This window comes from Aythya ferina (genome assembly GCF_964211825.1).
Source record: "Aythya ferina genome assembly, chromosome: 10".
NCBI lineage: Eukaryota > Metazoa > Chordata > Aves > Anseriformes > Anatidae > Aythya > Aythya ferina.
In genome coordinates, this window is record NC_140306.1 from 7,496,441 (window position 1) to 7,510,813 (window position 14,373).

The 14,373-nt window shown below is 49.7% G+C and overlaps 1 protein-coding gene across 5 annotated transcripts in view; it reads left to right on the forward strand.

The window, feature by feature from the left end:
• CADPS (calcium dependent secretion activator) overlaps positions 1 to 14,373 on the forward strand; it is a 196,588-nt gene that overhangs the window by 37,867 nt on the left and 144,348 nt on the right. For all 5 annotated transcript variants that reach the window (XM_084530730.1, XM_084530733.1, XM_084530732.1 and 2 more), the window contains exon 3: positions 158 to 490. In XM_084530730.1, the coding sequence (XP_084386856.1) occupies positions 158 to 490 (333 nt within the window). The remainder of the gene's footprint in view (positions 1 to 157; positions 491 to 14,373) is intronic.

Sequence of the window (14,373 nt, forward strand, 5' to 3'; positions counted from 1 at the left end):
GTCAGCCTGGCAACATCTGGTTGCTGAGTGGGAAAGCGCCCTGGCGATGAGGTAGTGCTTTTCCCAGCAGCGAAACCCAATTTTTGCTGCTTCTGGAGTGAGGAGGGGGATTTATTTTTTTAAGCGACACCATTTCAAGTCACCCCTTTTGCCGCAGGTCTTCTTGAAAAGCGACCGCGTGGCGAGGATGGTGCAGAGCGGAGGGTGCTCGGCGAACGACTCCCGAGAGGTCTTCAAGAAGCACATCGAGAAGAGGGTGCGCAGCCTGCCCGAAATCGACGGCCTCAGCAAGGAGACGGTGCTCAGCTCCTGGATGGCCAAGTTCGACGCCATTTACCGTGGCGAGGAGGATCCCCGCAAGCAGCAGGCCAGGATGACGGCGAGCGCGGCCTCCGAGCTCATCCTCAGCAAGGAGCAGCTCTACGAGATGTTCCAGAACATTCTGGGGATCAAGAAGTTCGAGCATCAGCTGCTCTACAACGCTTGTCAGGTAAGGGCCTCCCCTAGGCTGGGTGGGCATGGAAGGGGGCTGCCTGGGGCAGTTGCTGCTGGAAAATACTGCTGTTACAGACTGGGAACCCTGGGCCTGACCAGGTGGTTTTTGAGGAAACTTCCCCAGGGTCCGTGAAGGAGAAGAGGGTTTGGGTTCACAGAGGGATTTTTGTGCACTGTCAATTCTGTTCTGGCTACCCAAGTGAGCTTCCATCTCTTGTGTTTTTCTCTTGGTTGGCTGCTTCAGGTTCTCTGTAGCTATTTCAGACAGCCTTTAGGAAGTTTTCTTTCCTGAAATCCCATAGAGTTGTTAAGATGGGTTTGAGGCCCAGATGCCCTGAGAGTGAAAGTCTTACGCTAACTTGCTTATTTAGGGGAGAGGGGAAGCAGAGAGGGCCTGCGGGCCGGCACCTCTGTCCCCATGGTTGTCACTTCTCAAAGCAGAGAGCATCCCAAACCTCCACCGCCTCAGGTCTGCTCTGGTTGCAGAGCTCCCAGACTGATGAAAACCTCTCCCATTCCTTTCTTCGTTTCCCCCAGTGAGGCCCAGTTCCCCAGGGGCACTGGGCTGGGGCACCTTGCAATGCCCGCAGCTCTGGCCATGACCCAAATCTCAGTCCCCTGCTCTTGGTTATAAATATCGCAGGCGGGATAAAGGATGCCGGAGGCATGGGGAGCGTGAGGTAATGCTGGAGAAAGTCTTCTGAGGAGGAGCAGACTTCAGTCTCTTTCCCTGAATTAAGGGGTACAGCTTCTTTTTGGAATTAATACATTTGAGACCAATTCTGTCTTCCTTCTGTCTAGACATTTCCAATTTTTTTTCAAGAGATACAGAATTATTTTGGATTTGTTTTTTATCCTGTAAAGAGCTTCATTATCTTGTGTTTGTTCTTCTTCATGGCAGTCCTTTATGGCAGAGTGGGGAGAGGATAATAAACGTCCCTGACTAAGGCATCTTCGTGGCAAAGGCAGCAGCGAGGACTGCATCAGTCCTCATAAATCCTGTTTACAAACCAGATTTCGTGCCTCCATCCCATGATGGAGGACTTCTTTAAAACCCAAAGCGTCGATTGAGGGCTGAGTCAGTTCTGCAGTTGTTGTTTCCTTTTACCTGATAGCCACCCGAGGCCTCGCTCTCTCATCCTCCCTTGACCTATGCTCAGCTAAGGAACTCGGGCGGTTTTGTGTGAGCCCGTGTGATCCTACCCTCTCGCTTTATGGTTCCCAGGGATGCAGAAACCAGTGTTTAATCATTGCTGTGCTGCTCTGTAGGTGATCTCTGCTTATGAAAGCCTTTCTGGCTGCCACCCTGAACCCAGTGGCAATTTGTACTGGCTGCTCCCCACAGGTTGCCCTGTTACATCAAGCAACACGTTCCCTGCCGTAGGTCCTGGTTGTACTCTGGTAGCAAAGGATTTAATTCTGGGGCTTTTCTAATGCTCAGAGGCAGCAAACCTGTAATTTAAGCTTCTGGAGAGTGACATAATTTCTGTTGGGAGTGAGTATTAGCATGGAAGTCGCTCTGTTTTCAATACCTGGCTAGCAGGATTAGCTATGCAGAAGGGGAAGCTCTTTGCACGAGGCAGGGCTCAGCACACCTCCCCCTCGCTCTCCGTCAGGCTGCAGGGGAGACAGTGCCAGCGGATGGAGGAGGAGTTTTTTGGGAGGAGGCATTTTTTGGGATGGGGGCCCCATGGCCTTGCTCCCCTCACATGGCTCAGACCTCATCCTGTTCTCTGTGTGCATCACCAGGGAGAAAAGTCCTTCAAAACCTCACGCGGAGCCTTTTTGGAGGCCAGGCAGGTTTACACAGCTGTTCAGCCTGGGGAAAGCTGGGGCTTTGGTGGAATAAAAGCGAATGCAGGAGCAGTGAGCACCCAGGGAAACTGCACGCTGTGCCATGGGGACCCTTATTTCAGTGCTACCTGTGGCTATGTCGTCTGGGCCAACTATACCCATCCAGGGAAGATCCTCGTGTTGTAAGATCCCCTTCCTCCTGATAACGCCACTGCGCTCTGCTATTCAGCTAAGCTTGTGCTAAAAAGCTGATGATATCTGTGTGTCTGGCTTTGCATCCAGCAAAATCTGGAGCCTGCTGTTACCTGCAGCAGGTCCCCACGATGCTCATCCCTTGGTGTGAGCACAAGGACCTCTGAGATCTGCAGCCACAGCCTTAGGAGAGCACCAGCAGCTGCTCTGTGCTTTGGTCAGGAGCAGAGGAATGGGTCCAGGTTTTGCACCGTGCGTGCTGTGGCTGTGTCAGGACTGGGAATTGCTTCTGCATGGCTCCCTTCCAGTTTCTCTCCGTCTCCCCACCAGCTTTGAATTTTCATAAATTTTCATTTGCCTTATCTGTGTGACAAGCACTCTTTTGTAAGCACCTCTGCCAGCCCGTCAGCCTGTCCTGCAAATCAGCAGCGAGCTCCCTTTCCAGGTGGGTTTGCAAACACCTCTCAGCCTGAGCGTACAGCGGTGCTTGCAGCACAGAGCCCACACTTTGCCCACAACACCTGAAAACGGCATCGATTTCCAGCGTGATGTTCTGCTTCAGCCCGTCAGTGTTCGTTTGCTACCCTGTGAAGACACGCTGACACGGGCTGGGTACAACTGTTGGGCTAATAAGTGAAATTACTGTGGTCTGACTCCTGTCTCATCAGAGTTAATTAGAAGTACAACTTGAATCCTTATCTCAATAACTTGACTGATGCTTCCGTCACCTGTTCCCGAAGAACAAAATATGCCGTATATTCTGTTTGTGGGTAAGCTGTAAGTAAAAGGAAGACATTGGCTGGTGTTTCCCTGGACATGCTGGCATTATAACGTCCCCAGCCATGCAGCACACTGCGCACACGTTGGGATGGATGCATTTGCTTTCCTCCCTTGAGCAGGGCTCTGGTGGCTCCCGCCAGCCGCAGGCTTTGCACCCAGGCTGAGCAAGCTTTGCAAACGAATCTGGGAGCAATAATGAACTTTCCCACAGTGGTTCAGTGCAGTGCAAGCTGTGCTTCTTTTTGACCTCTGCTTGCCTGCTGTCTACGGGAAGAATTAGGAGAGGGCGTGTTTCCCCTGACAGGCTGTCTGAGCGCTGCTGCTTGTCACAGGCATTGGCGTGGCGCTGTGAGTGCAGTTTATCAATCCCAGGCCTGGAAAGCAAAGCACATCATCCTCGTGTTGCTCTGGCCATCTGGGAGCAGAGGGGCCGCAGCCAGAGCCCCTCTCTGTTGGCTTTGAGGCTCAGCCAAACCCCTGCTCTGTGCCGTTGTCCCGCTGATGGGTGCTGGCTTTGGGGCCGTGCAGTCCTGCTCCCAGGCAGGGTGAGCCCCAGCGCGCAGCATCCAGCAGCTCCTTTGGGTGTGGGCTCCAGATTGCTGGCTGCTGGGGAGCAGCTTTTAAAGGGATATGAAAAAGTGTTTCCCAGACTTTCCCATACAAAGGGTGCCCTGGATGGACCTGGAGCCCCCTCGGCAGCACGTGCACAAGGCTGGCTGGGTGCCTCTCCCTTGGCGTGGTGTGCAGTGAGACCCCAGGGGCTGGGCAAGAAGGCAAGGGGTAAGAAAACCTCGCCCAGTTATTGCTCTTGCAAAGCACAAGCAGGAATGGAGCCCTGAACACTTGCTTGAACTTCTCGTGCAGCCTGGAGGAAGGAGCTTTTCTCCTTCCCGTTACATCACACCCAGTAATTGCATAACGATTGCATCACCGGGGCTGCGTTCTCATTCTCTTCTGAAATAATATTTTACTTGTGCAAGAGGATGATGACTCCTAAAGGGATTTTGTTTTTTTTTTTAATACAATATCCTCAGGTGGAATGAGATAAGCGTATCGTTAATACGATAGTGGTGATGCAGCAGGATCTGAGATAGCAGAAGGGATTGATGTGCCTGGAAAGGCCCTTAGGAAACAAAGATGGGACTGGTGCTGTACTAGGATGGTGTGGGAGTTTGCAGTGCTGTTCTATGACTGGAGCATTTTAAATAATGCAGAGATGTTAACGTGGTTTCACTCGTTGTTGTGTTTTTGACTTGTGCATAATAGATGCCGTGCGGATGGGTGTTTCTGCTCCGCTGGAGGCAGCGAGGGAGCTGAGCATCCCTGCCTGTGCCCGCCGGCCCCTCTGCTGTGCTGGAGGGAGAAGGGTGTTGAGTCTTGGGTTTCTGGTCCCAAGACAAGGCTTAAACCCATTGACAAGGCTTGGGTTTAGTTTTTCTGCTCTGCAACGAGCGTGTGACTGTGGCAGAGTCATGCAGGAGAGATTTTTATTTTTATTTTTCAAGGTGCTGGGCAATTCCTGATTTGAGTCCTTGCAGTCAGCTCACCCTGGGCACAGCCCTCTGTCTCCCACCGATGGCTGAATTGCAGCAGCATCTCTGAAAGTCAGCCCGTGGTCTCGCTATTCCCCATCTGTAGGGCAGTGATGTACTTTTCTATCTCATACCGTGTTTGAAAGTCACTTTTAGGCATACTGTGAAGGGAAGGAAGCCTCCTTGGGCTGGCCCTGCAGGGTTGTTTCAGTTCACACCCTGCAAATTCAGCCTTCTCTCTTCCTGGGCCTGAAGTGTCCCACATCCTGTGGCGTTCCTGGTAAGTGTGAAAAATGTCTGTGCTAGACTCCCAATTTCATCTAATTCCTTTAGATTTAGCTACTTGTTTGTACATCTAAGCGTGTCAAACCTGCTGGATAGGACGCAGTAACGTGGTTGAAGGTCACGTTTTTAAGCATCTATTCCATCTATTCAGCATTTATTCCATCTGTTACCTGAGCTGTAGGTAACACATCCAAGATGTATGCAAGTTTGGAGGACCTGTGGGTTTAGCTAGGAAACTTTGCAACCCAAATCTCGCCAAGCAGAGCTGGTTTAAAACTGAAATTCACTGTACTGACATTTACTTTTGCAGCCGACTTTGGATGCTGTGTCCAAAGGCTGACATTTCTCACAAAGGGGAAAGCTCCCTTGCCAAAAAAAATAAATAAATAAAAATGGTTTCCGAGCTGCTAATAGAAAAGATATTTACAATTTTTGTCCTGAATCAAATGCTGGATTGTAGCTCAGTTCAGTATTAGAGGTAATTCACTACGGTGGTATCTCACCTGCTGCCCCTCTTTCATCTCTGCAGTTCAGGTGGCTTTCCTGAACCCGACTCCCTGTGGTGTGTTGAGACCTGGAGGCTGTAATTATTTGCAGAGATGCTCTGGTGGTACCTGGGGGCGCGGTCCGGTTTGGTCCAGGGCTGGAACAAGGAAGGACAGAAACTCCCGTGAGGCACTGTAACGGTTCGGACAGTGGGATGAAGGTTAAGCTGACCTCAAAATCAAAGTTTGGTTTGTGTGGATCCTCCCAAAGCCAAGGCTGTGTTTTTTTATTCTCTGATGAAAAATTCCCAGCTGCGCCTTGCGATGAGAACCGAGCCCAGGGTCATCGCACCCAGCATGGAGTTATCTGTCCCCGTGCTGCTGCTTTAGTCCGGGGATTTTTAGAATCAGATCATTCTCCTCTGCTCCCTGTGTATCATTTTTGATGAACAAAAAGTGATTCTGTTTGATTCTAGCTTAATCCTGAAGCTCCGAGCCAGTGAAATGGCCACCAGCAGCTGTGGACCCTGCCAGCCACCAGCCCCTGAGGGCTCCCTGGGCTGGGGACTTGGCTGCTGCGGGTGAAGGGAGGCTTTGTCCAGCACCTCTATGCTCTGTGCCAGCCCCAGAGCATCATCCGGAGCTCCTTGCTTTTTTATTTCCACCCTTTTCTCTCCTCCAAAACACCTTTTGGGCTCTCCACCAATTTCCACGCTGAGAACGTTACCCGCCCCTCCCCTGGAACAAAGCCACCGCCAACAAAAACGGGCTGAGGTGGTTTCAGGATGATCAAAAGCCTCCAAATCCATAAAGCATCATACTCTGTTTTCAGTAATTCAGTATTTATTTCCATGGAAACGGAAATGGCAGCCCGGAGCCTTCTGCAGGGTTGTAATTACTCTTGTAGCAGCCCGTGGCAGCCGCAGCATGCCTGTCAGCGCTCGAGTGTCTCCTAAAGACGGCCGTGATTTAGCACCGGGTGGGAAATCGAGGAAGGGAAAAAGGGCTGGGAAGTGAGTGCTATTTCCCCCCTTCACAATAACGCCGTGCAGGTCCACGCAGAGATTCAGGGAGAGGGGAATCGCCCTTCTTCATCGGCTCAGCGCTATTTTGAGCTACGTTTGCACAGGAGGGAAAAAAAAAGATGCTGGGAGGAAGGGGTAATGCAGGCTGGGAAGGCACGTGGTGCCAGCAGGGGCAACGCTGCCAGCCCGCTGGTGTTTGCCACATTGCCCCTGCCTTTTGGGGAGGAAAATGCAGGAATCAGTCTTTGTCCGGGTGAAACCGCGCCGCCGAGTTTTCTGCACCGGGTGTCGGGTTTGTGCAGGATGTGTAGGGACACTTGTGTGCGCTCACTAGCTGTAGGACAGCTTATGTGCTGTGCTGGTATGGACTTAGAGAGCAATCTTGGCCCCTGTAATTAAATTTAAAGCAAATTAGCTCTTCTATTAAACAAAATAAATCTGATGCAGCCGAATGCTGTATTCTGTAGCTATGGCTGATCAATCGCTCCTGCAAAGAGCAGGCAAATGCTGCTGAGCAGATGGTCTTGGCTGAGGCATGGTCAATTAAACTAATTAAAGATGCTTTCATTTAATCAGAGGGTGTTTTAACCCTGTTAGCTGCCAGTTGGGAATGTATGTTTTTGTGCACTAGGAACTTCAAGTTCTGGCCCTACTACGGACAACTTCTGGTTTTACAGCCCCTTTACAGAAGCCAGGCTAGGGTGTGCATCCAAAGAGCAGATGTTCAGCAGAGAAATTATCACGTCATGCAACAGCAGAGAAAGACACACAGACGAGGAGTAAGTCACTCGCTTCTAACACTGACCAGAGATGTGTACCAGACTGGAGACTCATCCTGCACCCCGTCCTTCCCACGCTACCTTCTGCCAGCCTTCCCTCTGGCTTAGGGGAGAGGATGCCTTTCCGCAGCCTAGCCAGGGGTCACCAGTTCCACCAGCAGTCAGGGGCAGCTTGCTGGGGCATGTGGCTTAAGGGAAGGGAAAGGTTTCAGCATCCAGGCAGGTTCTGGGCTGGAGGAACAGCCTCTCGTTTCCTCTCTCTGCTGTCATGCAAAACGTTTTGGCTGCTGGGAACCCCTCCACCGTGGGGTTCTGGAGATGAATTTAATTCTTGATTTGCTGAAGAAACCTACGGGGACTCATGCAAGCCCAAGTTCTCTTTAGGTTTGCTTAATAGAGCACTTCGTTAATTGGGCATCGTTGCCATTTCCCGTACCCCCCACCAAGGGGCTGCAGCAGGCCACGACCAGTGCTGCTCTGCTTTTCCTGAAGCCTCTACAAATTAAATTAGAAACTGGTGTGCTTTATCCAGAGGCCTGCACGGGCAACTTCACGCATCAGACCAGATCTATCTTGCTCAGCAATATTGATCCCTGCAGGTACGTTAGGGCTAAAGCCAGGATGATTTTCAAGATATTCATCCTTTGTGAAATGGTTCTTATTCTTCTGTTCAGTGAGGGGGGTTTTGTGGTGCAGCGTCAGCTGAGTGCTCTTCATTGTCTTTGTGGACTGATTAATTTCTGCATTTTAAGGTTTAAATTACCATCAAGATCTCTCTTCAGTATTTTCTTTCAGTTGGCCCATGAATACTTTTCATCATCTGCATTCATGCTGCAAAGGAATGAGTAAAAAATAACCATGGTTACCTTATAAAATATCAATGACTTGACATTTTCAATCTACCTTAACCCCTCTGTTTAGGCACTGCTAATTCTCTTCTTTCACGGAAAATCTAGTTGTTGGCATGACTTTCCTGCTTCTCAGCCAGATTTATTTATTTCATCGGATCAGGAGCCTCATTTCACATGGATATTTGTTAATACAATCCTGAGTCCCTGCCACCACCTCGTGCTTGGGAAGGAGTAAGCTGAACGGCAGATTCCTGGCACCAGGTAGGACCAACTGGGAAAAAGCCCAAAGGGCTGAACCGAGAGCGCCCGGTAGCTGCTGGTGTGCTGATCTGCTGATGCTGGTGTCTTCTGCCTCTGCTGGTGCCTGGCTGCTTCCACCCTCAGTTTTGTTACAGCAGCAGATCAGAGCCCGCCAGCAGTCAGGGAGATGGACAGAACATCCCTGGCACAGCCGGGCAGACGGTGATGCTGAAGCACTGGGGAATGTTTTGCAGGAGCTAATGAAATAAGAAAAATTCTTGAGCATCATTAAATGCGGCAAAGTAAGGGAAATATAGCTTGAAAGCATTTTGTTGGAGAGGAAATTTGGGATGGCACAAAATAGAAATTGCAGAGGTGTTCCCTTTGTATAAGCAGAGAGGAAAGTACTGCTGAGAAGTGGGGAAGCAAATGGAGCAATTGCTGAATTCAGGGCAGGCTCTTCGCACTGAAAACCCCAATGATCTCATGGGACACGTTGCCACTGCACAGCCTCAAAGCATCTGGTGGGTCTGCCCATGGTGAAGCCAAATCAAATGCTGTTCGTCGCTGGGGTATGGTAGCCAAAGGTGGCTAATAAAAAGTAGGCATTTTATTGCTGATCTCTCCAAAAGCAGCCTAAACTCTAACTGAGAGGAGCTGTAGGGCAGATTCTGAGCTAGGCTTCCATGTGGTTCCCGGAGGTGGGATTCAACTCTCAAAATACCACATTTATTTCAAGCAATCTCTTGTTGCCTTATCTTTGAATTCAGTGCAAGCCATCAGAAATAAAATCCAGTGCCTCAGCAAGTCCTGTGTTTTATTAGGAAAGGAAAGCATCACCCCTCCTCTTTGTCTTTCCCTCCACCAGAGATGGCGAGCAGAAGATGTGACAAAGAAGTGACCCCAGTGGCCCCCTTCAGAGAAAGTAATCTCGTTTTTATTTTAGCAGTATTTGTTGCCTGCAGTACATGTTGCTGTCAATCAGCCCAGGAGGCCCTTGGAGACAGAAGGGGTGTTATCCAGACCTATCTCTCTTCAAGCAACTAACTGCTAACTGCAAAGGAACCCATATGTGATGCTTATCTCGAGGAAGGCAGGAATACTTAATAAGACATAACTGGTGCACGACCCGGCACCGTGTTAATGCCTCCTTCTCTTCCCTTTAACTGAAGCACAATGCAGCGGCTGGAATTTAATTTTGCTCGCAGGACTTTAATTTGAAGTCCCCATGAAAACCTGAGTGCTTTGCAGCTCTTCCAGCCTTCACACGCGTATTTTATCACTGAAATCCTGTTCCTTTCACGGGGAACTTTCAATGCCTTTCTCTCGAGCAGAAGTGGCGTGTAGCAGTGGTTCTACGTGGCTGCACAGGAGGCTGGCACCACAGCTGCAGGGTCTTTGTTTCCACCAGGAATAGCTTTTCTGAGATTCAAGCCTGGTTTTCTCTGAGCTGTGCTAGCCTAGTGCTGCACGCTACTCTTAATTCTCTTTTTATTGTCTTAAATAGAGCGATCATTCTTGTGACATACATCATCTCCTAAGTGAATATTTTGAAAGTTCCGTATTAATATTTTACTGAGTTTTCTCTAATCCTCATTTCTGAGAGAAATAGTTTCTCCATGGCTGCCTCTTCCACTTTGCAATCCGTATTGTGCTCAGTATTACAGACAAGAGGAATATTAAATACCAGTTAGTCACCAGTCCTGTCCTCCCCTCTCTGCATTTCAGGCTTCAGACTACCAGCGTGTCCGTGCTACTTGACAAACACTTGACGACGCAGCTTGGGATGTGATGGTCAATGTCATTTTAATTCAAGGGAAACTTTGGAAATCAGATCCAACCACAGAAAGAACTGCAGGAATATAAAGCACTGCGAGGTTAACCTACCCCTCTGCATCCAACAAAAGGAGCGAGTTAAAAATAGAGGACAGGTATACTGCTTAAGAGAAATGAGATGCCAAGGATTTCTTCAAAAAGATATCTAAATAGGCTTATATTTGTTCCCACTGAGCTGACTACAAATTGGGAAATGATCAACAAACTAGATTTCATGCATTTCAAAGGCTCACTGTCAATATCCCTACCCACAGGGAACACAACTTATGTAAGCTTTTCTTTACCTCTCTTTCAGTGCTGAGTTTTCAAACTCAATATACTATGTTTTTCTGGAACATCTGATTCTGCTCATTTTGTGAGAAAACAGAGTGTGAGCTTAATGGGGAATTGGATGCAAGACATTAAAATGCAGCCTCTCGTGCATTGAAAAGGCAGCCCTAATAATGCCCTATAAAACTCTGCAGGCCTCTGTGGCACAGATTTTGGTGCATAATGCAGGGCAGTGATGCCTCCTAGCCAGAATGATTACGGATTTTCCGTGTGCTGTAGCCTTTGGTCCAGTTCTTCCATCTCAGAAATAGATGGCAATAAGGAACTGGGGAGGGCTGTTGTGATGGCAGAATCTTCTTTGTCATTCAGCTGGGAAGCCTTTGTGCAAAAGTCACTGCAGTCGGCTTGTGTCAGGCACTCTGGTGTCTATGGCTGACCGAGCTCCCACCACAGCTATGCTCGGGCGCTTTCCGAGCTCCTGGGCACTGAGCTGCAGTGCTCGCCCGTGTGTGCTCCCACCTTAACCTGCAGAGGGGCCAGCTCAAGTTAGAGGCAAGTCCCCCAACAAAGAGAATCACGGTGCAGATGTGTAATTTTGCTGTCCTTTTCTGCACGCTGCCAGCTGAGTGAGGCTTGCCATTAAGATAGGTGCTGGGGAGGAAGCAATAACATTGGAAGGACAGTGACCCATCGAGAAGCACGCAGACTTTGTCCAAAGCCCTGCTGAGTCTGGTTAAACGTGCCTGCTTGTTCTGCCATGTGCTGAGCGTGTCCCATGCTCTTTTCTGCATCCTGACCAACTTCCACCTTGCTTGCAGCTGTGCTGGGAACAGCAGCAGTTCTGCAGCCCAGTGATCTCCAGTCGTTGTTAGTCCTTAGGAAAGGAAACCAGGCAAGATCTACTGGTGTCAGTATTTTGCTCAGAGCATCAACATGACAAAGGTAAAACACAGGGCACAGAAAGCAAAACACAGGGTCACGAACAAGGCTGGGGGATCTCGGCAGGAGGCGGCTTGCCGGCAGGATGCCGGAGGGAGGCATTAACCGCAGGCTGTGTGCGCGCCTCGGCTCTTGTTCCACTGCAGGGGAGCATCAGTGAAGAGGTTCCTCGTTCCCAGGCTAAGGACCGTGAGCCCTTGGCTTTTGGGGAAGTTTTTTCAAACCTACCCAGCTTCGTTAGTGACCTCGCTAAGTTCAGAGCTGGCAGGGAGAAAGTCTCGTGCGTGGTTTAACATAGAAAGTTGTAGCAGTGGAGCAATGAAATGGTCTCTTTTTTGTTCTTGACACCAGTCATTTATCCTGCTGGCATTTCTGCTGGTTTGCTGGCAGGCTCACACTTTGTAACATTGGTGAAATAACTGCAGGCAGTGAGCTTGACTTCCATTTCCAGGAGTCCTGCGTGCCTGTGTGCAGAGCCGAGACCTGAACTGATGAAAAATAGCTGCAAAACAGGGATGCAGTTTCACAGAGAAATTATTGACACGTTAATTAAATCGGTGAGGGCTGTTGGATGAGAATATTATTTGCCAATCACAGCATTTAATGTGTTTTTAATTCAGTTTAAAACCTGGTCTCCTTTATTTCTGATACGTGGAGCATATCAGCAATGCTTCTTCATCACTGTACCTGCTGTCTCCTTGTGGCTCAGAGTCTCGTTCCCTGTGTTTCTTCTCTGTGCATATCCAGATTCTTGAAAGCGCTAAAAATGAAGCGGTCTTTTCTGTCACTTTGTAACTCAGTTCTTCATTCACCTTTCTGCTTGTGTATTTTCTCTTCCATTGGCGTTTTTCTTCCTAACAGTAGATTTTGGCTGGGGACAGTCATGCTCAGACGGTTAAACAGCAATTAAGTGTAAATCAGCTGAAGGAGCTGTGCCTGCCACTGCCTGAGTAATTCCAGAATAACTTGGTGGAGGAGAGCAGCCGTCAGGGCAGGGGAGAGAGAGCAGCATGGTTTGGACCTGCTTGGGGCCAACGGAGCTGGAGAGGGCAATACAGGTTAGATTAGCAGAAGAGCAAAACACTATAAATATGGGGTTATACGCTATCAAAGATCCATAATAGATGATGGTGATGGCTTGCAAGTACCCAGCAGCATCTGGTCCCGTTAACATCTGCAGCGTTACGAGGAGGCCGGTGCAGTTCCATCGAGGTGGGTACCACGGCTTCCCTCAGGAGGTCCTGCTGGCAGCGTGGTCCTCAAAAGGGAGAGGAGGCAGCTTGGCTGCTGGAGGCACCGCCAGAGCCTGCTGCTGCCTGCCAGCACGCGGCCATCCCCTTCCCGGCTTCCCTGCTGCCAGCCCTGCGCCTCCCGGTCCTCTTCCTTACCCCTGACATCGGCGGCTGTTCAGGGTCACTGCCTGGTCTGTTCTGCCACCATGTATGGCGATTGCAAAACAGCCGGGAGTGCCTGGCAGCTGGTAGAAATTTTATTTCTGTGGCTGCAAAGAGCCAAAGACACATTCGAGGAGGTAATTGGGATCATCAAACTTCCCTATCGTAATGCCAGTCGCAGTTTCATCCCTTGGATGTCAAAAACCGTAAGCAGCATCAATGAGCACCAACAACAAAAACCATTTTTTTCCCAAATATACCAGCAAAAACACCGTAATTGTAATGTTCAGGCCCAATGAGGCTGTAGTCCTCCAGATAGTGGCCTTGGGGAGCTGGGGTGGTGACAGAGGCACCCGCTGGCTCAGGGCAGGGTGGCACAGGGTGCAAGAGCAACTGGGCAAGCACGACTGTCTCAAACAGACTTCGTGCTGCACCAGCCTGCCACAGCAGAAGGGGATCTCTCCATTGTTGCATGAAATTGTTGGATGCCAGACATGAATCAGGAGCAAATCGCTGCTGTTCAGAGATGGAGAGTTCATAAGAATGGTTAATGATAAAACTGTCGAGGTGGGTCACGTCCTGGGCAGGCTCGAGGAGGCTGCTCAGAAGGGTTATGTAGGGCTGCTAGCAGGGTGAGCAGAGGAAAAAAATGGGTCGAATAAAGTCCTGCTGGAAAAGGAGTAAATGCTTGCGGATAGCATTAAATCAGATGTAACTGGGAATCCACAGGGACAAACCCTATAGCAAGGGGTTGAAGCTAGGTGATCTTTGAGGTCCCCTCCAACCCGAGCCATTCTGTGATTGCGATTGTAAACTCTGCTGGATGGGAATTGGCTTGTGCCCAGCACGGCCGCTGCAGAAGGCAGCAGCAGTGCTCCTGCAGCAGCCAGCAGCAAATGCAAGGGCAGGGCTCAGAGAAGTTCACCAAGCAAAGAAGGTTCAGAGTGAAATGAGAAGATTGCTTTTCAAAAATGACATGAGCTGTCTGCTGGAAAGCTGGCCAAGAGTGTAATGCTTCCTGCGCTCCTGCCTTGAGACTGACCGAAAGCCATTCCCTCCGGTCTGATAGCACTGATTTGTGGGGAGAACTTTTCCAGCTGCTCTTGGATGTCTTAATGTGAAGAAACCTCAAACCCCATCTGCCTCTCCTGGAGGGCACGTGTGGGCACAGGTGAGCTGGAGGTGGGGCCAGTCCTGTGCTGCTACAGCGGTTTGCCTGCTCCCCTTTGTGTCTGAAACAACCGTGGCACCCCTGCTTTTCTCCAGATGCAAGTCTGTAACCCCCGAGATAATTTCTAACAAACTTTAGAGGAAGATACTCTTTTTTTTCCTCTTTTTTTTCTTTTTTTCTTTTCCTTTCCTTTTTGTCTGCTTCAAAAGAGGTATCACAGAGCCTGGAGAGAACGTGCAGGTGGGGTGAGGGGATGCACAGCCTGTCCTGAATGCTGGTAAAGCAAGAGTCAGACTTGAGTAGGG